Here is a 27,607-nt window from a genome sequence, read left to right as displayed (position 1 = left end):
AAGCGGTAGCTCAATGCATTAAGCCTCCTGGAAAGTGGCATTTTCGGTTTAATCCCACAAAAAGGTTCTTTCTTTACCGCAAGAATCTAATGTGGCAGTACAAGGCGAAGAGAACTATCGGTCAGAAATAAATTTAAAGGGCCATATAAACATACAAGGTAAAAATTTAAATTTTGAGCCTAATCTCGTCAGTGCTGGTTGGTGTTGGAGTTAAAAAAGAAAAATTAAAGATGTCGCCAACCTTCTCAAGAAACATTATGGCGATGATTGGCGAACTCTTGAGCTAGGTACTTAGATTTTATCGTGACATTGTGATTTGATTCCATTAATTTATGTCATTCTGTATTTTTTCATAAGTCCTAATTTTATCTTCTAATTCAATGTGATTATGCTATGTACCTACAATGTTATATGCCATTTTGTATTTTTTAATAAGTTCTAATTTTATCTTCTAATTTTAATGTGATTATTTTCCTAGAGTGTTATACTTATATCATTCTGTATTTTATAATAAGTTCTAATTTTATCTCCTAATTTTAATATGATTATGCTACCTACAATGTTATATTGTCATTCTGTATTTTTTAATAAGTCCCAATTTTATATTCTAATAATTTTAATGTGATTATGTTTGTTACCCACAATATTATAATATGTCATTCTTTATTTTTTAATAAGTCCCAATTTTATCTTCTAATTTCAATGTTACGTATAATGCTTTTTTCGGGTGGATGCACTATATTATATAAACCTATCAGATTTTGAAACTTTTATTTGTTCACCCCCTTGTTGTTTACTCTCTCTTTACAGATTCTACTAATACATTAATAATTCTTGTATAATAATATCAATAAATACAATCATATTTACTATAAAGATATTACTTTTCAGTTAAAAGACAAAAAATATATTATTTAATCTGTACCGTTTGTTTCCTAGCCATGCTGTAGCATCACTGGCAAACTCACGACAGTGCCATGGAAGTGAGGTACGAGAAGCGCCACGTCCAATTTTATTTTGCTTATATTTATTACATTTAAGAGTTTATCGGCTGAAACAAATTGCCATTTCGTTCTAATTTCGCCATAGAATACAACGGAAAAGGTAATCTCACGTTAAAACAAGTAATTGAAAATTTCGAATTGTGGACCTGTCGCTTTTGTAATTAGACGCCTCAGATAACACCGTACTATATTTTTTCCCCAAATACTACAATTTTGGAGACTCAGTACTATAATTATTCCACTTTGAAAAGATGGCAACACTGGGTCAATGCAGAGCATTGCTGCCATCTTTACCGAATTATAGTACGCACACCTAGAAATTATAACATTTCGGCAAAAATTATAGTACGCGTTGCAAAGAGATTGAGTCCAATCTCTTTGACACTTGTCATTTTGTTGAAAACGTGTAGGTTTTTTGATTTTCAGGAAAAATAAAAATAGCTGAGAATTTGAGTAATTCCATGGCCTAAATTTGTTTAAATCTTCCGACCAAAAAAGCTACCGCGAATTCAAGAAATTCAATTTTAAACCATAATTAATAATTGGCGTTGGCAGCACCATAGACTAATAATTTACTTTGGTTTGGACTAGTATATGGTATATTAGTCTATGGTTTGGACCATATTTGGACTTGGCAACACCATTCGAACCGCGAACGAAGCAAAGCAAACATGGCGGCGCCGTCAAACGGCTCCGGAAATTTAGTTGAGGAATTCGAAGAATCATTTCAGGTGAAACGTTACAATACATCACCAATCACACCTTTGATGTAGCATTTCCTTGTGACTTCAAACTAACTATCAAAAAAATATTTTTCTTTTAAAAAACACTCAAAATTACATCTCATTGTTCAGTGATAATATTTGAAACAAGGACAGTTCGTGTTTATTTTTCATTATTATACCTATCTACCATTCCTTTGTGTCAATTTATTGCTTATTAATTATTATATTAATTAAATTTGTATACAATTGTGGATATATAGACAACTGTCAAGTGACCTCATTAGACAGATAATTATTCATTTCATATAAACTTGTTTTTGTTTTTTTTCTTGATACCTATACCTATTTGTCTCATGTCTCATTGTCACAAATGTTTTCCCCTAACAGTGAAGTCTACGCTAAAGTCCTCCATGCATTTTACAATAACAGTGGTCATGTTTACTGGCTACTACTTTTTGTATGCTTTTTTGAATTCTGGTTTCCAAGCCTTTGCCTATGTTGTACTCAGATGAGTTAAAGACAAGTTATTATTAAAAATCAACCAGAATAACGACACAACAGCCGCTGTGATGATTTTAAAATTAAAATATCCGTCTTTCAGCGTTGCGTAGTATGCGTATTATTGGCGTGATGTTATTGTATTAAAATTACGACAGTATCAATGAGGTTTGATTATTTCGATACGCTCATGGAGACACCCTTACAAACGAAAATCGTACATTGTACATCTTCAGTTTAGGCTCACCCGGCGCAATTGCAATATAAATTCTCATTGGTTGAAAACTGCTCCATACTAATCCATAGACACCTCTTTGGGTGCATGGAATTTAATACCAGTACGCCGACCAACGAACGACCCCGAATGCTTTACTAACTGTCAAAAATTAGGTGAATTTATCTATTAGTCTATCCTATGTAGCAGTAATGAAGGGTAGTTTTGTAAGGGTAAATGTAGTTTTGACTTAACCATATAGCCTTTAACATTATTTAATCCTCTATCCAACAGTAAATCTGTCGTATTTAAATTCAATTTTATTCTGGGGTTATTCACAAAAATACAATCTTTAATGAATTTATGTGTATGCATTAGTACAGTATTTGCTACCTACAGTTTAGCTGTGGCTCAAAATTTGTTTCTTTTAACATGCTATATCTACACAACTGTCAGACGCTGGTTCTTTTGTATTGTATCTTTATTGCTTCTCTATTATTGTATTTCAATATCTTTGAAATTATTTCACATATTGAATGACATATATTGGCCGATATTGATTTTATTATTTTTTTTCTAGTCATGTCTGAATGTCCTCACAAAACAAGAAGCGGGGCCATGTGTGGAGAAGGAAGAGGTGAAAGTAGAAGTCGAAAGGTAATAAATTCTAATGCATTTACCTATCATTAACACGTTTTATGAAATTTTGTTCCAATTTGTTGACAGTACATAAAAAAGTCATGTAAATCCACGTCTTAGGAATGTACTTTTTCTTAAATCGAAGCAATCAATATGTTCTGAGTAGGTGCATTACATTATTCAGTCATTTTGAATATTCTAATTTGTATTTGCCTAAATTGCATATTATAAAATGGCATGCAATAGTTACAATTGATTATTTATTCCAATTCCATAAATAATGTTTCATAGATTAAGGCCTGATATAGAGGGCCTCGTTGCAGACTGTTTATTGCTTCCACAATCATTTTCCGTTTCCTTTTTAAAAAGCCTTCCAATGTCCTCGGTATCATTGAATATTTGTTGCACTTTGTCCTTTGAATAGTATTCGAGATTATTTATAAAGGTAATAGTGCCACAGATGACCACATGACCTTTTATAACTTTATTTTAAGACAAAATCCAACCTAACCTAAACCTAATCTACCCAACCTAACCTAACCTTAGTGTGTAATAGTGATGCATCGAAATGTATGAAAATATCAAACTCTAAATTAACAATTATTGGATCAAAAAGGATCTCTGAAAATTTTAATATCGAAATTAATATTGAAAAAGGTATTTAATAACGACCGTGTTTAGGAAAAGGGGCGTAACCCTCACAGAACAAATTTTACTGGAGGGCAAAAAACGTTTTTTAAATGATTTAAAAAAAATAGGCACAGACATTGGGTGCATGATGATTGATGATTCGTGTAATATCTTTTGGATCTGATAATAATTAAAGAAGTTATTAAAGAAAAATCATTCAAATTGAGGGTAAATGCTTTTTTCCTTGCCATAAATTGTCAACAACATTGGAGTTAGACAGCTTACAGCCTTTTTCCTCACCAATTTGAAATGGCTTTATTATGAACACATTGGCATTAGCAGCTAACAGCCTTTTATCTCAATGATTTTAAATTACATTCCAAGAGATATATTCCGTTATAAAATTAAGTTATTATAGATTTCGTTTATAATTATTCTATTTTTATCATTATAATAATATTATATTATCATATACCTATTTATCTTTCTTTTACGGAATTCAACAAAATATTGGAGTTTTATATATTATAATAACTATATTACAATTATCTACTTGGGATAAACTGTTTCCGCCTAAAAAAAAATGATAAATAGTCATGCGGTCATCTGCGGCACTATAACCATAAATTTTGTTGAAGACATTGCATCTTTGTCAATAATCGAAAAATCTTTTAGTTTTACAATACATGTTATAAGAGACAATAATAATAATTCAGTATTTACATGTTTTTCAAACAAAGTTTTTTTAGGATTTGGCTCCATTTGCAGAAGATTTTTTGAGAAATTTGAGTTTGTTAGCGCGCGAGGCTAATCCTATTTGCGCTATGTGTACTGGTAATATACTACAATAATATTAGTAATACATTTGGGTTCCAAACTGGAATATCACGGGCCGGGTATAATTCTGCCAGATGCTTTGAGTCTTTTTCTCGTCTCACAAATGGCTAATAACCACAGACTTTGAAGAAAACATTCTTTAACCCTTTCAAAGCGTCAAGAATACCGCTTTAATACAATAGAGCGCGTCATGATTTCAAGTATTGATAAATCACAATAAATGTCAGTCAAACATGTACAAATACAGTCATCAAAAATATTTTAAGTGTTCAACGGTGATTATGAATAGTCGTAATATTTTTAACGATCTTAAAAATAAACATTTGTGCCCTGATTATGATAAAGAATGACGAACAAGCCGCGTTATACAAAAAGCGTGTGACTTACGTTTCAGTCGCCATTTTGTTGACGTGTCGGCTCCGGACAAGTGCGTCGATGACAGAATTATGTTTAAAACTTCAGAGTTAATGCAACCGTAATCCCAGACCACTTAATAAATTATGAGAAATCCTTTTTTACACCCCACTTGATAATATTAATGGTTTATTTTGATAACATGACAATACACTATTCACTAAACAGAACACATAATCCACATAGTTTCAAATGTTATTAATTTATAAATTTCAACATCGTCTGATATGTAGGTAGGTCATTTTAGTATTTTTGAAACACTTAAATATTTTAATAGTTCACCTTTTCATGGTATTCTCTAAAGCACGGATACACGCATAATGGCACGTTACACTCGGAACACATGTATCTGGAATATTTTTTGGTTTTTGGCTTTTTTATTGTATTCGCACAAAGATGACAAACTCTGCAAGGATTTATCCGTTTATTTGCGGGAGGAATTATGTCCGGCATATGCTTTGCCATCGCTCTAGCTGATAAGCGCAGTGGATGGTCGACGGGTTGCTGTGCGCGGGATGTGGCTGGAACTTGATATTTTTCAAATATTTGCCTGATTACTTTTAACTGAAAATTAGCTAGACCTGTTTTTTTGCCTGTGATAGTACTAAACAGAATATATGAATTTAATAAAAACAGATCTATGATATGGAAAGCCACCTTTTTGTACCATTTTATTGATTTTCGCATACAACTTAGTGTACTTAACATCATATCAGCTTTATCTACAGATCCCATACATTTATTATATTGGATAACACATGTAGGTTTCAGTATAGGCTCTCCGGTCTGCCTATTGAATTTTCCTGTGGGTGTAAATGAATCATTGTGCAATGTAGTCAACATATGGACTTCGCGCCGGTCGTGCCATTTTATAGCCAATAGCGAGCTACTATTTTTTGACTCCACTTCTCCTTTCTTGAGCTTCCTAAATGTTGGCATATTTCTTCGATTTTTTCGGACTGTTCCGCAAGCATTTGTTTTTTTTTCGTGAAGATGTTTAAATAAGTCTGGGCTTGAATACCAGTTGTCAGTCCACATAGTATGACCTTTACCGAAATATTCGTTCATTAATGTCGTTACCACAGCTCCCGAAATGCCAAGTCCCTGCTCATCGACAATATCTGTTCCTTCCCCGCAATATATTATGAAATCTAATATATAACCAGTCATCACATCGCAAAGAACGAACATTTTTATGCCGAAACGGTGGCGTTTTGAAGGAATGTACTGTTTAAACAGCAATCTACCTTTGAAAACAATTATGCTTTCGTCGATACATAAGTTCTCGTGCGGCATCATTGTTTTTTTGAATATTTCTCGGCAATGGTCGATCAGAATTTTAATTTTATGTAATTTATCTCCAGGAATTTGAGTATTGGGATCCGAAAAGTGCAACATCCTCAAAAGCAAAGTATATCTGTCTCTTGGCATTACTTTCCCGAACATTTGGCTGGATAAGAGTGGATCGGTTGACCAATGTTCCTCTATTGTGATGTGACGATTTCTAGTCATCAACATACTTACAGCAAAAAAAATGTACATTTCTGGGACGTCTGTGTTGACCCACTTATGCATTCGTGATTTCGGCGATGGTTCTTGTGTTCTAATGTCTTCTGTATAATAGTTATTTGTTTCGATTACGATTCTGTCCATTATATTTGAATTCAAAAAATGCTCAAAAAATTCTATTTCTTTAGAGCTATCTGATAAATTTGTGTGCGGGCTGACTCCAGAAAAGAAATCATCAAATTCGTGAACAACTGGTATGAAAGGTCCAGTAGTCCACGAAGACAGATCGTCAACATTACGATTTACATTTAAATTAGAGGCGGCGGCAGCAGCACTTTCTGATGGGGCACTGGAAGTATCTGAATCATCGTAGTACTCATTTTCACTCAATTCATAATCTGAATCAGGATCATGAATTGCTTCTCCCATTTCATCGCTCAAATTACCAGGGATATCCATTTTAAAATAATGACAAAATATCGACCACACACAATATGCTATCACAAAATGTTTTTAATTTTTCCGATACAGAAATTTTCAATTGTGTGAAAATGTTTATTTACTTAACATATCTTTTCTTTATAAATGACTGATAACTAAGGTAAATAAACAACTTTTGTCCGTTTTACCTATTAGTATAATCGGAAAATAGTATTTAAAAATGTTAATCAACAATAAACAAAGAGAAATATTGAATCGCGGACTCTTATATTTAAATTACACCTTGTTCAAATTATTTTCCGAAACTATTAACTCGCGGATAATATACTAGCAGGTAGACGAATGAATGCAATCTCAAAAAGCATTCCTTTTGTAAAATGTTTTGTAAATTCACTTTGATCAATGTAACTTTCTCATATTCTATATAACAGTTTATGCACCAAATAGTTTTTCAATCACTAAAAAACAATATAACATATTATATCGCGAATTCGTATCGCTACAAACGCGTCAGTCAAATATCTTCGGCGCACATGCACTAAGAAGCGATAAGACACTATATACCCGGCAAGTTTGAATTGGCCCGATGACTGATATTTTTTTATCCAAGACACGCTCCCGAAAAATATTTATTTAAATTAGATAGAACAAAAGTTTAGGCTATTCATTGACAGATGTCAAGAGAAGGATGATTTCTGAATAAATTAAATCAATATTAGATTTTTTCGCGCCTGGCCGAAAGCAGTACTAGGCAAACGAAAATCGAAATGACTTTAGTCAGCTGACGCGCGGATGACTTGCGCGTATGGGCTGACTAAAGTCAGTTGCCGCGTTAGAAAGGTTAAAAGGCAGCCTAAAAATATGAATCCAAAGCTAAAAAAAGAGTACTTGGACTGGTACTGCTGGCGAAATTCCACACTGAAGCAAATATACACCGCTTCTCTGGAGTGGATTTTAAATATACTATAATGATGGAAGAATGGAGGAATCGAAGCTGTGTATATCAAACTATATTGTGCGGAACTCGTTCAGCATATTATTTAGGAATATTACGGGCAGGAACTTAATTATCAGGTATTAAGAGCACATACGTTTATGTAAGACCGATTCACAATTAGCCAGGCAACTTACAGAGAATAACCGTATTATACATGCAACTCATGGTCCTGTACCTGTTCACTATGTTCAAGGGTCATTATCTTACTTACCTCGCAGAGAGGCTGGAGATGACCTAATTAATGTAGATGCTGTCTAATAGTCCTCTTTTGAAACTGTTTTAATACTTTGAAAGATATTTTACAGTCTGTAGAAATAAACCATGTTGGCAGTGATCGGCGAAACCACAGATTCCCTGTTCCTTTACGTACATATATCTTCCCAACCCTCACTTTCGTCCATTGCACTGCTTACAGCTCCATAAAATCATAGCCATGACATACTGGTTATTGATTAGTATCATTATATTCAATCCTCTCGTCCCCCGATCACCACTCTCTCTTTTTTGGTGTTTTGACATTCCTACTCTTTTTTTATCCTATCTAGTTTATCTAGCATGCCGAAAGCCATTTGATTTCTCTCTGGGTTTCCCTATACAATTAAATTTTTTTTTTACAGGTTTATAGACTTAGCCCGGCAAATGGAAGCATTCTTTTTACAGAAGAGGTTTCTTTTGTCGGCATTAAAACCCGAATTGCTAGTTAAGGAAGACAATAACGAGCTTAGATTGGAATTGGCAAGGAAAGAAGAATTGCTAAAAAGGCACTATGACAAAATTGCCGTGTGGCAAAATCTATTAGCTGATTTACAGGTAATTATTTTCGCTCTGATCAAATTTTTAATCAGCATTTTACTCCTTATAAAACCCGTCCTAGATTTTTTAACTTTCTTATCTTTCACAGATTGTATGTACAGAAATAAAATTCAAGGGAGAAAGAATTTCTGATTGTACAGGTGATTGGACAGGACATTGCCTGATTACTAAAATTGATATCCCAACATTCAGAATAATTCGTTAAATCAAGAAACGCCAAATAATGATATTACGGTGTAATAATTTTTGAAAATTGCTTCAGATTGAATTTGTATGTTTTCTGCAGGGTTATGCCAAATGCGGTGGCCAAGCTAGTACGGCCACAGCGAGCGGGACGACTGTAGTAGGTCAGCCAGGTGTTTCTCCGGCGCCACCCGGAGCATCGCAGGCCATCACTCCGGTCGGTAGTGTCAACCCCATCAATTCGGCAACCGTTTGTCAACCTATGGCCCACGCTCCGCACAATCAAATGCAGGTCTGTAAATAAATAGAATTGTTTAATTATTTTAGGTGAGAAGCACATTTAAAATAAATTAACCAAGCCCGAGAATCCTCTGGATAACAGCGGTCAGATTACTTATATTATATCTATATTGAATTTGTCTATGGAGTCAAACCTGGACATTAAAGCAACAGACTCTCAGATGACTAGGTCCTTTTTAGATATGGTTGTATAGATGTATAATGAAGATTTCCTGGCCTGATCACGTCACCAATGCGGACGTTTTATGACAAGCCAATAAACCAAGAGAATGTACAGGTACCATCAACATCAACAGGTACCAGCTTTATGTATAGAACATGGAATTGAGGTTAAGATATACTGAGGAATTATACTCACGTGAAAAGTTTTACCAATAGTAGTCAGTCAGTCATATATTTTATTTTTTGTATGCCCCTTGACTTGTATCAATGACTATTGTTTTGATGCAGACCCAACAGCAAATGCAGCATGCGGCCGCGGCAGCCGCAGCGCAGGCCGCCCAACTGCAGCAGATGCAGCAGATGCATCAGCAACAGCACGCCATGCAGGTAGTCACTCCCACATCCACCCCCAACAACAGACCCACCCCCACCCCCACTATTAAAACTAACAACACCGCTATACAGAGGAGATAACAACTTTTATTGGCGGCTTTCAGGAGAGGCTTTTACGCTTATTTCATAAGGTGCAAATTTACATTAATATTATTGTGAATTCGATTGGATACCAATTTGGATTTGACTTGAATGTAGCCAACTTGGTAGAGGTAATATAAAATGCTATCCAGTATGCATTGGTAAATAAGTTTAGACTACTACTATATACTTATAACCAACTGTAAAACCTTGTTTATTCAAAATTGGTTGAATGGAAATTTTGAAAAAAACACAGTACAATTTACGAAATGTATTAAAAAGAACCAATTATGAATAAATTTATGCCAATATTACTTTTTAAATACAAGATGCAGTGTCTGAATATCTATAGAATAGCATAAAATTAGAAGTCTCTATTGTTCATGCCATCATATTTATATCCTTTCAAAAGAAAGTTTATTTAATAATAAGTTAACAGAGAAGTCGTATTAAATTTATCCACCCACTATTTCTTCCAAATCTTAAATCTATAGTTTGCTCGATTCATATCCAAGTTATAGCAGAATTATATTAAGTTTTGTGAATTAGAGTTTTTTTTTATTATTATACTGTGGTTAGGACCATAAATAAGTAGCCATTATAAATATTATTGTAGAAACATGAACCAAAAATATACTCAATGAAGAGACTGATAGTGTATTAAATTACTTATCAATTAATTGTATAATGTTAAAAAATACATTGCCTAAAGAAAGTGCCAATTTTAATAAAAATGTTACCATGAAGTTTTTCATTGTTATTTCATTTATTTGTAGATGTTAAAATATTGCTTATTGTGTATTACTGGAGATGGTATTTTTTTGTGCTATGATAACTGTTTAAATTAGCAAATTATAAACTAAAAAACTTATTTTATGGGATCAATAATTTCACCTTTTCGATTAAATTACTTTCATTTATAACTCTCTTATATCTTATAGGAATTCTTTGCTACTGTGATATTGGCACCTTGTTTATAATTTTAGTGGTATTAGTTGTTGGTGATGATCATTCTTACGTGAACTACTTTACTGATAATATTTTTAAAGAAACTCCGTGTAAGAATTAATGGGTGATCTATATTCGTGGAAATTAATCATATATTTCATTATTGGAAATTGTGGTTTATGTATTTGTTAGTTTTCTTCAGTTTTGTATCTCAAAATCCATCTCTACTCTATTATATTTTAACTGTTTCTTTAAAAAATCCATAATATTATGTTATTATTATTCCTATCGGTGTTATAATATTACTAGAACAGTGGAATGGTGACATAACATTAAATTGTTAGATTGCGTATTATACATGCAGAATCTGTATAAAAAGATAGTACATCTTGTTCTTGCATTTAAATTAATTATTAATTAAACTTAATAGCTGTGGTATTACTATTTTTTTGAGTAAGCCTTATAAAGAAGTCAATGTTCCACTTAACTAATTTTATTCTATAATTTTGTTGCCATAAAGATGCTTTTCAGTGTTTAATGTTATATTTTTTTTATTATGTATCTGTATGTGGGATGCTTTTGTGTATATTATTTTCATATTGTTTTTGTGTTCTTTATTACTTCTGCTTTATTGTGGTTTTGTAAAAATATGGTGTTTGCATGGCTGGAACTGACGCTTTTTGTAATTAATACAATATGTGGCTTATTATTTTATGTTTAATTATAAGCAAAAATGGTAATAAAAACGGCAATATTTCTAGGGGTTGTAAAAAAAAATAATATATCGTTTCGATATAACATAGGGTAGAATCTCGATATATCGGACTACTGCGGGTGAGAGGGTGACCATTGATGCCGAAAGTCCGTTATATAAAATCACAAACAAAATCCTGTTTATTCGTCGTCGGATGACATAAATCTGGTCACATGTAAATTGTACATTTCACCGTAGCACAGTTTGCTGTGAGCTTTCTATCGGAAAGAGATGACCGTATAGTATACGGTCTCCAATTTTATTAGATTCAATATGAACATTAATTCAATTTTCGTAGCCAATTTTGGTAAAATTCATGAATTCAAGAATGAAAACCTAACCTAACCTAACCTTACAATTAATCTAGTATATCGGCTATTTTCAAAATTTGTTTGCCTCTGGTTTCCTGTAAACCGGCAAGAACCGTGTTTTATTTAGACATGAATTTTATCTCGGTACCACATATTCCCGATACAATATTTCACCGTGAAGTGAGATACGGCGAACTGCATATGTATAAATTTCCGGACACGGATATATCTAGACACACCCGTTGTGGAGTGACGTAATGTTCGATGTCTACGCACTTGCTTTCCCTGTAATCCTGCTTTGAAAAAAGATTATTTTTTTTTGCACTTTTGAAGTATGCTGTTTTTTTATAATCAACTCTCTAAAATTATGAAAATGCGTGTAATATAGTTGAATTCCGTTATCCGACGAATAGTCAATAAATGTTATTAGATCGTCGAGATGCAATCTTATAACTGGTAACTTTGTTTTTGGGCATGTTGTTTCTTCTTCCTCGCCATCTTCACTTAGTCATGGTGTGATACCCAGGGTCACCTTCATCTACTTCGAATCATTGTAAACTTATTGAATGGAGTAATAATTGCATCCATTCACTTCGAGTTAACAAATTAAAATACTGTGTAGCTGTGTGAATTAGCAGCCAGCGTTTCTAACGTCAGTGCTACGTTCATTCCACGAGCAGGACAGCATTCTGACTTAAATTCGAGTGCCAACGTGCTTTTTATGCACTGAACTTACAAGCGGTGACACTTGGATTTAAACTTATATAATATTAACAGTTTTTACAATTTTCACATTTGACCGGATATTTTGTACGTTATATCGAGGTTCTACTGTACTGGAAAATTACTTTGCAATAAATTATATGCCAAGAGTTGGTGTGTAGTCGTTCATACATATTATATACTGTACATTAGTACATAGTATGACCTATGTACTGTGAAAGATGACATCTATGATTTTTATGGCTTAATAATAAGTGTGGGTGTTATGTTTCATAGTTTATGTTTGAGGACACTGTACAGTATACTTTTAAAATGACGATGCCTTAGTTGTTTTGAACATATACCTACAGTAAAGTATGTTTACCTTTTATAACCAAATTTTTATCACGATAATCCATATAATATTATCCTAGACAATGGAATGTGGGTTTATACTGAAGCCGAGTTTTTACTACCATTTTGCATATGGATAATTTCAAATGTTAAAAAGCTTTATAATGACATCACTTATTACAGCTTTTTTTGTTTCCTTTTGTTTATAATAATTAATGTCATTAATTTCGTTACCATTACATACAATACTTATTATATTTTAATTTTTTTGGAAATATATGTTTTTTACACTGCCATTTTGTTTTATTATTATTATTTTAATTCTCACTCACGCTACTTTAATAAAGTGGTGATAGTTTTGTAATACTAATTTGCCTATTTATTTATTATTTTTGTAAAGTAAAAAAAAACGCACCTGTTCGTTCATTTATAATCACGGAATTTCCAATATTAAGGAGCCACCAACTGCTATGATAATTCGTATTTGGTGAATTTTCTATGGATGCGTCAAATTTTACTCGGACAATTGATCACCGTGTATAGATTAATAACCTTATAGAAATTACGATTACCTACTCTCTTCGATATTGGAGAATGTTAATAGGTAGGTAATTGTTTTGTGTCTCCACAAATAACTTTAAGTAATATACATATATACAGTGTCTTCTTTAAGATTTTTAATAATTCGAGTTTACAGCCATTTAAATTCTGGTGGTTTTTTTTTATCCAATCCAAAATATTTTATCTGCAGTTATTTTTTTGTGAACTGCGTTAAAAACAGTCTTATCTTGTAAAACTCTTAGCCGGTTCTCACATCTAACTAAACTCGCCTCGTCTGCTGCACAGCCATAAATCAAACCTTCCAAGAATGTCGATCCGGTTTTCCATATGAAAACTGCACAGATCTACCTAGCGACAGTCGCACATAATCTTCGAAACGAATAGATATTTGGATGCGACGATCGGCGAGCCAGTATAAGAATGACCAATTCCCAATTCCAAAGACCAGGTGTTTGTATGCGTCCTGGCGCCTTCGACTCGCAGCCCAAGAGGCATGTGATTTGTCGATTGCAACAGCAGATGTTTTTTTCAAACTAAACAGTCACATTTGACCAATCTGCGGAGCTCCATTTGGCAATGTGTGTTTTGTGAATAACAATGACATTACATCGACGTGTTCGACACGTTGCAGGCGAGACGAGTTTTAATGTGAGTGCCGGCTTGAATTAAATTTTGGTTACGTGAGTAGGATTCTTGCATCCATAACTCATCTAGTCATTCAATAAATTCAATCTAGAAATACCTTAAATAATTCGTGCCCATCCAACAAAAAAAAAAATTATAAACCTTCTAAATACCAGGAATCGTTATTTTGTATAGTTGATCCTTTTTTTAAATTCGAATTTTGTTTTTATATTTATAATTAAAAAAGCAGTTTTTACTGTTTCATTGTTTTAAAAGTTTTTTTGGATTTTTGAGGTTAATAAAATAGAGGAACCATATACATACAAAGCTGCTCTGGTTTACATATGGAAAAAATGCTGCATTACTTTAAATATTATTTAAATGATGGAACATTTTGATGCCTACATACACAAAACAAATCCATTTTAGCTACATATACATAATATCTATACATTAGTAAATTGAAGTGCCTACAGTATCAAGTATGTTATAACTCGGACTAAGATGGGACGTATAAACAGTATTGTAAGTAAAGGAATCGTACCTAAAAATACCCAACATATATATACACGAAAAATCTGAAGTATAGCTGCAAAGTTTTCCTCGTACTTGTAGTAAAACTATAATATTGTTGTTTGATAGATGCCAGGAGGCGGGGGCGTTCCTCAGGGGATGTTCATGCAGCAAGGACCTCGTGGGGCGTTCCCACAGGGCGGTTCCTTGCAAGGACCATTGGCCTACCTCGAGAAGACCACCACCAATATAGGTAATTAATTTTTTATTTAACATTGTAATGTTTGAATGACGGTAAATTTTCACGGGCTAGTATCGCCCTCGAGGCTGGGATTTCAGAAATCTGTTAATACAATCTCCACAAAAAGCAAAGAAAGGACAAATAGTATACTATTATAATGATGAAATATAAATATATTTTATTGTGGAAGCCCTTAGGATCGGACCTAATAAAAATATATGTATTGCTATTATAGTCCATTCAAAGATAGTATTGGTGTAGCAGTCACTAAAAAATTCAATATTGTGTAAAAAGCGACATGCTGGTATCTTCTGTCTTACTCTCTCATGTATGACAAGATAGTTACAGATGTATCTCAGCATGCCATTTTTCAAATCAGTCAATTTCAAACCCAGTAGGAATAGTTTGAAAAAACATTGAAGTTAATCCCTCCAAACCAAAATCCGCCCCGCACCACACTCAGTCTTAATCGAGCGTCACACTCACTCTTAATCACGGAACCCTAGAGTGGTAATGTGAAGCATCTATTTCAATTTTGCCTGGGAATGCCCTGGGAGAAAATACCCAAGACTGAGGTTGCTGAGTTTGAATAAACAAATAATATGTCTTGTTTTAATTCCAGACCTAGTGGGAATGGGCGATGGCCGCAGGTGACGGGGGAGGGGGAGGGGCAGGGGTCGAGGCCGTGGCAGAGGAAGAGGCCGCGGTAACTAAACAATACCATTCATTATAAATTTTTATATTTCACTTTCACCTACCTAAATCAATATCATTAACATCCCAGAAAACCACGTGATAAAGCCACGGCACCACAATACAATTTGTTATTTTGGCCGACATTATTTTGTGTAGCAATTGCAGTCTTTAATAATTACAAGATAAAAAGAACTTTTTATATGCAATGTTTTTAAATTTTCTGTTGAATCATACAAACTTGACTTGACTAGCTTAAACGATCAAAAAAAATCGTATTTGATAGAAATAATACTGAAATGTCATTTTGACACTCATATTGATTTCCATAGTAACGCACGTATATAATATTAATAATTTAGTTGCTAGGACCCAGACCTCTAGCAACCAATAATAGTGGATTGGATTACGGATATCTTCCGAAATAACTTTTCATACAGAACAGAATTAACTGAAAATGAATTTAATTCTACTTAAAGATGGCTAAAAAAAAGTATTAAAAAAATGCATTGGCATCGTGTTCTGATATATTCTAAAAGTTTCAAATGTCTAGCTAGTCGGGAAGTTAGCTAAAAATCGATTGCCAGATTTGTACCGGACAAACAACCACCGGACAAATAAGAATACAACCTAATAAAAACGTTCCAACAAAAAACAATAAAAAAATGAATCCAAAGTTTTAGCACAATCATTGAATATATTTTTAAGTTTTGTTGCATAATATCTATGTTTGTGTTTTGAAGAGTTGTCTCTATACTCTTATCAAAGACAGTGCATTCGTTTTAAATTATTTACAAATCATTTCGTAATTCAACAGAACTTTAATATTTTGAGATATGATATTAATTAAAAACACAATATGCAGTAGGTACTTATTCCACATAGTTTAATAACAATCAGGACCGTTGACAATGTCCCATTGAAGCGGATGAAACTGGTCCTGCGCATCTATTCTATACACAAGACTGCTATCTGCCGCTATCGAGGGTAGTTTTGTATTGAAGTATTAACACTTATTATATATATTACTAACTTATTGTAATTGTTACAATAAGTGCTATGTTTTAACAGGACCTCTCTTGTGTGTGCTAAATTTTAGTGCAAGATATTATTGTAACAATTATAATACTTCAATACAAACATATGAAAAACTACCCTCGATAGCTGCCGATAGCAGTCTTCTGTGCATCAGTCTGATGTGAAATAAGTACTACATAATATTGCGTTTTATTTTAACCCTTTCTAAGCGTTACGAATCCCGACTTAGTACAACAGTGCGCGTTGTTATTTCAAGCATCAATAAATCGTAATAAATGTCAGTCAAACATACACAAATAGAGTAGTAAAAAATCGGAGTCAAGTTCAAAAATGATTATGACAGAACCTAATATTTTATGTGACTCTAAAAATAAACATTCGTCGCCTAAAACTGATAAGAAATCACGAACAAGATTTCTTCATTGAAAAAATGCCGGCTTACTCGAGCGGCGCCATGACACTTACGAAATGGTGCTGGACTAATGCGTCGATGACAGATTAACAAGTGTAAGAACAGTTCAGTATTATAGTCTACGGCTACGATTTCGACAAATATGTCATACACATAATGAATAATAATATGGTTTATGACTTTTATGAGCATTTTTGTTGAGTGTGTTAAAAAAATATCAGTCATAAATAGCTCATTTTTATAGCATCCAGGACATCTCAAACTGTGTAACTTTTATTTGAACTCCCATACACATTGCAGCACTGCAGGTCGAGTATAAATAAATCATCCTTGAGAACTACTGGCTATTTGAGAGTAATGTACTTACCACCAGTGCCTGGTTTGTACCTACCATTGACCCCGAACTGAATGGAATCGAATGACACATAGTTTATAACAAAACGGTTTATTTTTCGAATACCTATTAGGCTATTACAATTCGTAAAATATTAAATTTCAAACACTTTTTGCACTTCTAAATGCTTTATAGTCACCACAATTTTATTTTCAAGTTCATTTGTTTTTTTTTTATTATATTACTTCAATAACCTGTGGGTCTATTCTATACTTATCGAACACTAAAGTGATAAATAGTATCAAACTTAGGGTAGGTTTGTATCAAAATATTAGCACTTATTGTAACAATTACACGAAGTTGGTTTTTATTGTTGCAATAAGTGCGATATTTCAACAGCAGCAAGATAGGTGCTGTTAAAATATAGCACTTATTGCAACAATAAAAACCAACTTCGTGTAATTGTTACAATAAGTGCTAACATTTTGATACAAACCTACCCTAAGTATGATAATATTTATTACTTTATCACTTTAGCGGTCGATAAGTATAGAATAGACCCACTGGTACTAGAATAGGTAATCTCTTATTTTATTATAATGACATGATAGTAAGTAACTCGAGTTATTTTCGACTATAAATATAAGAAGAATTCTCCATAAAAAAAAATAGTAGTCATGAATCAAACCCTTTTGAATAGTGTTACGAAAAAAATAATTCTCAAGTGTCTGTCTCACACCAGCAGACGATGATTTGCCGCGCAGTGTATAAAAATTCAGTAGCGCGGGACCTGGTGTAGCGTAATACGACAATTTCCGCATTTATGCGGGAACGGGCATCTGATTGTTCGTGTCTTTTCTTTATAAATGGCTGATAACTAGGGTAAATAAATAATTTTTGTCTGTTTCACCTAATTCTATAACCAGAAAATAGTATTTAAAAATGTTAATCAATGATAAACAAAGAGACATATTGAATCGCGGACTCCTAGGTATATTTAAATGACACCTTGTTCAAATTATTTTCCGAAACTATTTACTCGCGGATAATATAATAGCAGATAGGCGAATGAATGCAATCTCCAAAAGCATTCCTTTTGTAAAAATATTTTGTAAATTCACTTTGATCAATGTAAATTTCGAATATTCTATTTAACAGTTTACGCACCAAATAGTTTTTCAATCATTAAAAAACAATATAACTTATTATATCGCAAACTCGTATCGTTACAAACACGTCAGTCAAATGTCTTCGACACACATGCACTAAGAAGCGATAAGACACTATATACGCGGCAAATTTGAATTGGCCCGATGACTGATATTTTTTTATTCAAGACACGCTCCCGAAAAATATTTATTTAAATTAGATAGAACAAAAGTTTAGGCTATCCATTGACAGATGTCAAGAGAAGGATGATTTCTGAATAAATTAAATCAATGTTCGAATTATTCGCGCCTGGCCGAAAGGAGTACTAGGCAAACGAAAATCGAAATGACTTTAGTCAGCTGACGCGCGGATGACTCGCGCGTATAGGCTGACTAAAGTCAGTTGCCGCGTTAGAAAGGTTAATTAAACATTACTTAGTATTAATGTCTTTCTACCAAAAATTGACAGTTAGCACCATTAAAGTTTCTTCAGAAGTTGATATAGTTTTTTTATCGCAGCTATGTATTCCTTCAATTTAATTAACAGTTTCATAATATTTATAATTTTTATATTATATATATATTATATATATTATAAAAACCATTTAACTGAATGGTTTTTATAATTTTTCAATTTCGGTTCTCCATATCAGCGCGAGGCGGGGTAAATGTCACCCTGGTTGAGGTTACCGTGGAATATGTAGAGCATCAATATCTGATGCGGGTGGGGGTTCAAATACTACATCTGGGAAAAAATATATGTATTTTTTTAATGTATTTTTGATCCAGAAAAATGTTTGGATTGGGAGAATATCAACAACCATTCCTCATAAAAAAATAAGTTTGATTACAATTGACACATAGCGTATATTTATAAAATCAATATGTTAATATTAAGGTTTTTGTGAATCCGCAGGTCGTGGAACGTCCCCTGAGTATGGCGGTGGAAGTATGACTCCCCCCTAGTAGATACCCCTCCCTCTAGGACCGTATCACCGTTACGGTCATTATCATCATCATACATATTCTGTCATCAACTAAATTTACGATTGGGCATAAGCAATTTTATTTCTTTACGTAGCTACTTGTAAGTGATTCGCACACAGAGCAATATCAATTCATAAATTTTGATAAATACTAACATAATATTCCCATAGTACATATACCTAATTTTATCTGTCTAACATCTGAAACATCACTGTAAATGTCATCAGATAAAGTACCTAAATATGTATTCATACATATATACACGTTGTTCTAGCCAGGGTTGGATTCACCATGGGCTACAGGGGATGTAGCCTAGGCTCCTAAAATTGATAGGCCTTAGTCTTAAAAGTAAATTGAAATAATCCTGAGTCAACTGCCATTGAATTCGCATTGTCTAAAAGTAGAGGTTTGTAAAATATAAATATAATTTTTTTTAAATTTATTACTAAAATATTAATATTTGGAATGCACGAATGTATCAGAATCCGCCACTGCTTTCTTATAACATTTACAATGTTAAGAGAGGCAATAATAATCTGATTTGATTTTGCGTACTTCACCAGTCTAAATTCGTTCTAAAATCAATAGAGTCTGAAATGTAAAAAATAATAAATTTCGATGAAATTACAAGTGGTTATGTGAACAAGCAAGAAATCATTTTTTTTTTAATTACCTACATTCTAAAAAGTTGAATTTTTTGGTGTCCCAATATGCAGGTGTACCAGGGCTTCTTCAAGCGTAAATCTGGTCTTGGTTCTACTTCATGTAGCAATAATGTCTTCTCATTTGATCGAAGACTCTTGGTAATACCAATCACATCAACGGCAATTGAATGCTTCTATATCCATTTTGTCTCGACACAAAGCACTTTTATTTTACACAATACATAAATTATGTTTCCTCTGTGTGCGACAGTAACATGTTTTGTGTGAATGATAACCTTAGCTATATGAATAAAGTCAATAAGTGTCAGATTGCTATGCCTAGTCCAGACAAGATACATAGTAATAATTTTATTATTCAAATAGTACAATGGTGTATACTGCACAAAAGCAAAATTTACTTACTAATTATAAACCATTGCTTCATAATGGCTTTTGTGGTACACCTAATTGAGCAATAGTTCAACTCTACAGTGTTTAAATATACTGTTGTTTGATACATATTTTTTACTGATACATTTAGCATAACCATGCACAATTCATAAGATGTATTATTATTATTGGTTGATGACTTTCACTGCTTCCTTCATTTAATATAAACACTAATTTACTATAAAAATAATGCGACTGTATAGATAAATTGATTTTAAATGCGAAATTATCTCAAATTTGTACATTACATTTACATGTATGTATGTAGATGGTTATTTACAATTCGCCCTATTGGCATGTTAAGGCATCAAGAATACAAATGGATGCTTAAGTGTACAGAATAAAATTGATTCACGCTCTTTCCATTGCTGAATCTATTCGTGACATTGATTAATTGATTTTTGAAGATTGTACTCATAATTTCATATTTTGCTCAATGGTGAACGAGTTTGCTCATCAGTGATGTAAAAATCGGCACTGACTTGAGCAAATTTGCACGCACGTATAGTTTATGCGTACGAACGTTCGTGTGATAAATTTTTTTGTATGCACAATTTGTTCATGCGCGTAAAATTCCACTCCAGTTGTTTTAATTGTATGCGCACAGCCGTATGCAGAAGTGAACACGTCAAGACTGAGCACACACGTTCTTTGATGAAATCGAAAAAACTGACAAGCCTTGGGATAGTGTTCGTGCGCGCAAAAGCGATCGTGTGCATAAATTTGCTCAAGTCTGTACCGACCTTAACACTTTTGTAGGATGGAAATATAAAAATGAAATGGAAAAAATCTTGGATTGAGTTGAATTCAAACACATATTGTTTGCAATCTCAATATTTACAGTATATTTTAATTGACTATTCAAAATGGATTTCCCGTGTAAAAAGAATGTTTATCTACAAAACTCATTAGTGTAAGGATCAATTTTATTATTATCTTGTATATAACTATAGTTAAATAACGTACTATTAAAGTTAATTATGCTACGTAAGAAAACAAAGTGTAAGAAATTGTAGTACTTGTACTTATTCAAATGAGCAGACAATTATAAATACCTAGTATAGAAACTGTTATTTTATTTATGCGCCTTTATATTGCACAAAACTTGTGTCATACTTTCCAATAGAGGACAAGGATAAAAGATATTTGAATGACATTTGGATAATATTGTCTCAATTGAAAACTCTTCTATATTGACTGTTGTATTTTTCTAAATTTAATGTAGGATGGGAAGGAATAAACTTTTTGTTTAAACTTGGTGTAAGAACAATTATTGTAAATAATATAATATATTATGTACTTATACATACATAGTCTCTTTCCGAATTATATTTAAAATCATTGGCAATAATTATAATCATTTAGGCATAAGTTAATTTTTATTAAAAAGTGATGTGAATACATATTTATACTTATTAATATTTTTTAATAAAATTGTCTATTGTAATTTTTTTATAATGAACTTATTTTTTCTTTATATTATTATATCTATATATTATGACAATTCATTACCTATTTATCTTTTTTTATCAAGAGAATAATTTAGATGCAATATGCTGTATAATGAGGGCATTCATTATCAAGTAGCACCTGTTCGAATGATTGAAAACGTTTCATTTTCTTTTTGCGTGAAGTAAGTAAATAAAATTATTAGACAATTCAAATAAAAATAAAATTCAGTGGTGAGTTATTTATAACGTGCATTATATTTGTTGAATTTGATCGGTCATAAATTATTCTCTCATCTCGAGACTGATAAAACTATCCTTGTAGCCCTGTGTGTACGGCACTGGCTTCTTATACCGTGGATAACGGGTTCGACGTATGGTGAGGTCACAATATATCTTTGATTTTTTCCAATCCTGAGTGTTTTACGGATTGTTTCACCACTGTAATTGGACCGTGCCAACTGTTGTGTTAAAAAAATTAAAGAAAATTTGCCAATTGCAGGATGTTTGCGTGTATGATGCCATGGTATCACTTGGATAGACTTCACCGGCTGATATTGGCTTTTGTACAACATAAAGTGGGTGCATGTTGGATAATGTATTATACAAGCAATACTTATTTCATAAAACTGTTCTAATTACAGATCGTTTAGGAGCATCGGAGACTAACAATAAAGAAAAGAATTGTTTTTGATATATTTTTTTTATTGAATTAAAACAATATATGTAGGTTATATAACATATCTATAATAATAATATATTTGTGCTGATTTCCAGCAATATCAATACATAGTTATTTATAAAACATTAAAGCAAATCATAAAAGTATACTCTGGCAATATCCCCTCTAATTTTATGTTGTAAGTGTGTGTAAGAAAATATTGCGCGATTTACATAGACACATGAAAAGCGTGGATGGATTTATTGCTGATAGTACGTATTATTGCGGCCATAACAAGAAAATGTACGTGTAAACATGTATTATCCTACAGTTGCAAGATTGCACACAAGAAAGTTCGGAAGCTTCTGATTTTTCATTCGACAGTCGAGAATTTTCGATCTGCGCTTGCGTAGTAAAATGACAGTGGCGACCTGCCGGCAAAAAAACAAACTACCAACAAATTTTTAGGTTAATCTATTTTCACTACCTGTCAAATAATACTATGAAATGACAACATCGCGTCTTGCTCACGCTTGAAGAATAAGATTGGAGAGACAGTCAGGACTTTTACGTGTAAACAGTTATTGTCACGATAGTTTAAAATATACACTATTGCTGCCAGTAAATCAATTTAAACATACAGGCGCTATTACCGATAGAGCTTTATACTGAAGAAAAAAGTACCAAATCTATTTTTGAATTTTAAAATTTTATTTAGATTTTTAACCCGATGGAACTATCTAAGCTCCCTTAAAAGTTTTTGGGCGCACACAGCTTAGAGGAAATACTGCTGCCAGGTAAACATATACATTTATCGTCATGTTTGTTCTGCAAAGGCAGAACAGTAACTTATCAGTAACTATTTTTATGTATAAAATTAATATTCATTGTCAAGTATAACGGCTCTTTAATGCCTATGAGACTTTACAGGTTTCAACGCTTTAAGTCCGGGTTTTATTTTTGATGTATCTGGAGCAATCTTAGGTATTGGCAATTTTCCTCTGCCTGTATCGAATGTTCCCCTGCATTCCTTGTCTAGATGAGAAAATAAATGTTTACCGCTATCGTCTTCAGTGCGAAACCTGTGTTTGCATCGATTTGCTGAAATGAAATTGACAGGTATCTTGTTAGGTACTTATTTTCATGTACTTACTATATAATTTATAGAAAAACCCTTTTGATTTGATGACAATACGTTAAAAGCCTCACACAATCCTCTAGGCCTTATGCAATATTTGGAAGAAGGTTTTTCCAAAAGTCTTCAGCAAAAAGTGAAATTACCTCAATTCAAACCAATACCATATTTAGCCAAATTACATATGAGAAAGACACCTCCCTAGAAAAAGGAAAACCCAAGAACATAAGATCTGCCACCACACCTAACATGGTTTCAGTTTGAAGCAGAGGTAAGGGAACAACTTCTGGGCCAATTGTTTTCACATTAAACGATTAACCAAAGAATGAATACACATGAAAAACAATCATGTATCTATGAAATATAGAGTAGCTCTTGGGTACTGAATACCATTGTAGAGTTTTGACTTACGTTGTGGGTGCACTATTTTAGTAGCCTCTTCATTAGATCTTTTTTTGTGAACTGTATTTGCAGAACCCTCATCCAAAAAAACAAGTGTGCATATTAGCACTACAGCCATGTAAAAACCTAGCAACTTCATGTTGAGCTGAAAACAAAAAAAATAATAAAATTAACATCTGTAAATAATTCATGAAGCCATGATCTTAATTGCAAAATAACCTTACATAGGGAGGGGTAATTAAGTTTAGTATGTTTTGTGATAAGAATGAAAGTAGTGTAAATTTTTATACAATCCTTTTTTTGGTTTTATATAGGCTACACTATCCCCACGTTAAAAAAATGCAGTTTTTAATGTGTTAAGTTTAAAATTCTAAACCTAGGTACCTACCTGTTTTTTTCTATATATAAAATCACTGGTATGAAATAATAAATAAAATTGACATTTTATGATGAATTGAATTCTGTATGTTAATAAATTATTAGTTATAGATTATCCCTTTGGCTGTCAGACAAGAATGGGATAATATACCTAGCTAGCTGGCTTGGTAAAGTTATTAAATTGTCAATTATCTGCTCATTGCTATTCACTTCCAATAATGGATTTACAATCAATAACTTCAACAAGAAACTCATTAATCTGGTTGTATTCATACAACATGCCCGTACCCCTTTAGAAACCGATTTTACCGGCTTAATGGTATTTTAATGACAAATTACAAGTTCTATTTTTATGTTCTCAGCAGCTAATTATTGCAAATTTTCCTTTTGGAATCCGGAATATGCAGACTAAAATTATAGTATGGTTGGCAACACTACACAAATCACTGACAAGTCAAATATTTTTAATGAAAGAATTCCACCTTCAATTTTTTCCCTTACTGCCAATGTACGTGTACAATTTAGGAAACACTGATCTACCACAATGAAAATATCAAGATTGGACCATCCACAATAGAAATGAAATTGAAAGCAAATTACCATTTTGCTGTTAATCGGAGCATAATATGGAAATAGGGGATATTAGAAGACTTTAATTTAATTTAAGATAATGTTGGCAACTGTGATCTGACGCATTGTGTCATTGCACTGAATCAAAAAAACAACATCCATTTTTTTGCCTAATTGCAGTAATGAATCTGCAAGCGCAATTTACATAGACAGCTCCTCTACCAACCCGGCCACTTTGGTAGTGAAATTCAAATTGCCTACTGAAACTTTAGATCTAAAGTTTTATATTTTTTTTAGAAAACGTTTAGTGAATACAATTGGTTTTTATTTCTTCAATCTGAGTCAACATAATATTGTGACATTATTTTTATAATTCATGCAAAAACTGATCTGCTATAAAAACAATGGTCTGATCTTGACCTTATTGAATTGTTTTTTTTGACTGACTAGTTGAAAATAATACAATATACTGTGATACATATCATAGTTCCTTGAATAAAATTCAAAGAACTGAGTTTTTATAGGTGTCCGGTATCGTATGTTACATATAATAATAAAATTGAATCTCAATTGAAGGGTACATGGCAAAAACAGGCTCATTGACAAAATGATAATTCGCACCGTGAGTGTAAAACCAAGGCAACTGCAAATTTTTCAATTTCGGGATTAAATGCATAACAACTACAAAAGTCGTGAACTTGATAATGTAAAAGTGAAGTAACTGAAAGAACATGCAATATAATGTAGATATAAACCAAATATTATGGTTTTTTTTTAGAAACTTTATTTCTCCTAACAAAACAAAGACTTGCAGATGCCTTGGTTTTACACTCACGGTGTGAATTGTGCAGGAGAGTAAAAAGAAGAATGAAATCGTTATTGTTAGGAAAATGGGTTTAATATTAAGTAAAAGAATTTATATATTGATTTCTCATTTATTTTGAATTATAATAAAAGTGATAAAAAGCAATAAAAACATATCCTTTTTTTGTGCAGTTTTCATACAGAATGAGCTGATTTTTGCCATGACTACACTTTCGTCTCCCTTAATTTATGAAACAATGAAACCGATTTTGGTAGTTTTAATGATACCAATCTTGAGCACTTCCTCTGTTGAACAAATTGGCATTTAAATCTCAAAAATGAAAAAAATGCGATGAGCCTGACGTGTACCCTTCAATTGCCATTGAATTATTATTACAATGTACAGTAGAACCTCGATTATCTGGACTGATAATCCTAATACAAAAATCTTTTTTTTTTCTTCGTAATTTTACTTTAAATCATTATATTTTTTTTATAATCACTGAAATCCTGATTAGATTCTACTGTATTAAAAAAATTTTAAATGGTTTTCACCGCTTAGAAATCGTCATGCATTATCATTTTCAACATCAATAAAACCTTAATTGAAATAATTCAAATGTAGTAAAAATCAAGTCCATTTCAGCAACCATGGATAAGATAAGATGGACCCATTTTACTATCATTTGATTCATAGGTATTTGAATACAAAACAACTAAATTATTATATGTTTAAAATCAATAACAAATCATTTCACTTACATTGTAAAAAAAATCCTTCGCTTGTTGTTGGTGCAGCCGTATTGAAAATTTACACAACCTAACTTGATGGGCTCTGGAGCTATACTGAATGTTTTGGTTTGACCTGTTGGTTAGTTTACAATAAATTGAATAAATTATATCCTTACCTGCAAACAGGTATTCGGTGGATAACACTTATAAACCTGAATCTGGATTTTTATTGACTTTGGTTCGACGAATTATTAAAGAAAATAGAATGAATTTATTTTATATTTCTTTAACTATTGTGTATAACAGTTTACTATTATGGTATTTTTGTCTATTACCTTAGTACCTGTTCATAATTTCAATAAATTAATATTTTCCTTCCTAGGTAGGCCAGCGCCATCTTTAGATTAATAAAGCTTGAGCATATCTTTTTGCACAAGCAAGGAGTGGTCCACTGTTCAGCTGTCAAAATCAGATCTCAGATTGCTTGACATATTGATTCGCCTTTTCTCGTTTCAAATTGAATTAAAAAATCCTCAAAGCAAATATATTAACTATCAGTGTTATTTATAAATATACATTCCTGTTATTCATCAGCCGTTAGATTCAGACTAGCCCTTCACAAAAACCGGTGGTAATATCGATTTCCAAAAAATATGTAGCATTAAGTTCTTCGACGTTGAAGACGCATCTGGCGCGTAATGATCAGGCAGCCGATCAATGTAATTAGCATGCATTTTAAATGTGATAATTAAAAAGTAATTATCTACTCAGCAAATCTATGCATTACATTTTGTAGGTGTGTTAATGCTAGTGTATTATTTATCATGTAACTCATCTATCCAAATCAAACCATTCCATGTGTCAAGACAGCTGGAAATATCGATTTGTAATAACCACTAAATCAGATGAACTCCAAGGTCTCC

The 27,607-nt window shown here is 32.5% G+C and overlaps 1 protein-coding gene and 1 long non-coding RNA gene across 3 annotated transcripts; one reads left to right on the top strand and one right to left on the bottom strand.

Moving 5' to 3' along the window:
• Positions 1-1,647: 1,647 nt before the first annotated feature.
• Positions 1,648-21,953, top strand: MED28 (mediator complex subunit 28). Of its 2 annotated transcripts, none has more exons than XM_085954121.1 (8): positions 1,648-1,735; positions 3,022-3,098; positions 8,526-8,718; positions 9,008-9,196; positions 9,655-9,753; positions 14,737-14,860; positions 15,471-15,554; positions 19,390-21,953. In XM_085954121.1, exons 1-7 carry the CDS (start codon positions 1,676-1,678, stop codon positions 15,500-15,502), a joined length of 774 nt encoding a protein of 257 aa, XP_085810247.1. In that variant the 5' UTR covers positions 1,648-1,675; the 3' UTR covers positions 15,503-15,554; positions 19,390-21,953. The 2 variants fall into 2 exon arrangements, with proteins under 2 accessions (XP_085810247.1, XP_085810248.1); XM_085954122.1 differs by having other exon boundaries at positions 19,372-21,953.
• A 781-nt stretch (positions 21,954-22,734) lies between these two features.
• Positions 22,735-26,788, bottom strand: LOC147067026 (uncharacterized). The gene is made up of 3 exons (XR_015071518.1): positions 26,715-26,788; positions 24,210-24,345; positions 22,735-23,764 (listed from the first exon to the last, which is right to left on the bottom strand). It is a non-coding gene; the product is annotated as an uncharacterized LOC147067026 (long non-coding RNA).
• Between the last annotated feature and the right edge of the window lie 819 nt (positions 26,789-27,607).

The sequence above is a fragment of the Rhyacophila brunnea genome, unplaced genomic scaffold (assembly GCF_057557595.1).
Source record: "Rhyacophila brunnea isolate RB1 unplaced genomic scaffold, BYU_Rbru_1.0 scaffold_4, whole genome shotgun sequence".
NCBI classification, from domain to species: domain Eukaryota; kingdom Metazoa; phylum Arthropoda; class Insecta; order Trichoptera; family Rhyacophilidae; genus Rhyacophila; species Rhyacophila brunnea.
Note: the sequence above shows the minus strand (reverse complement) of the source record. Positions and strands in the feature narration are given on the sequence as shown.

Bases quoted from the DNA above. Each gene is read 5' to 3' on its own strand.
- MED28 (XM_085954121.1), top strand. From the start codon at position 1,676: ATGGCGGCGCCGTCAAACGGCTCCGGAAATTTAGTTGAGGAATTCGAA. The intron at 8,719-9,007 runs GTAATTATTTTC...TGTTTTCTGCAG, and splicing joins ATCTATTAGCTGATTTACAG to GGTTATGCCAAATGCGGTGG. The intron at 9,754-14,736 runs GTAGTCACTCCC...GTTGTTTGATAG, and splicing joins AGCAACAGCACGCCATGCAG to ATGCCAGGAGGCGGGGGCGT.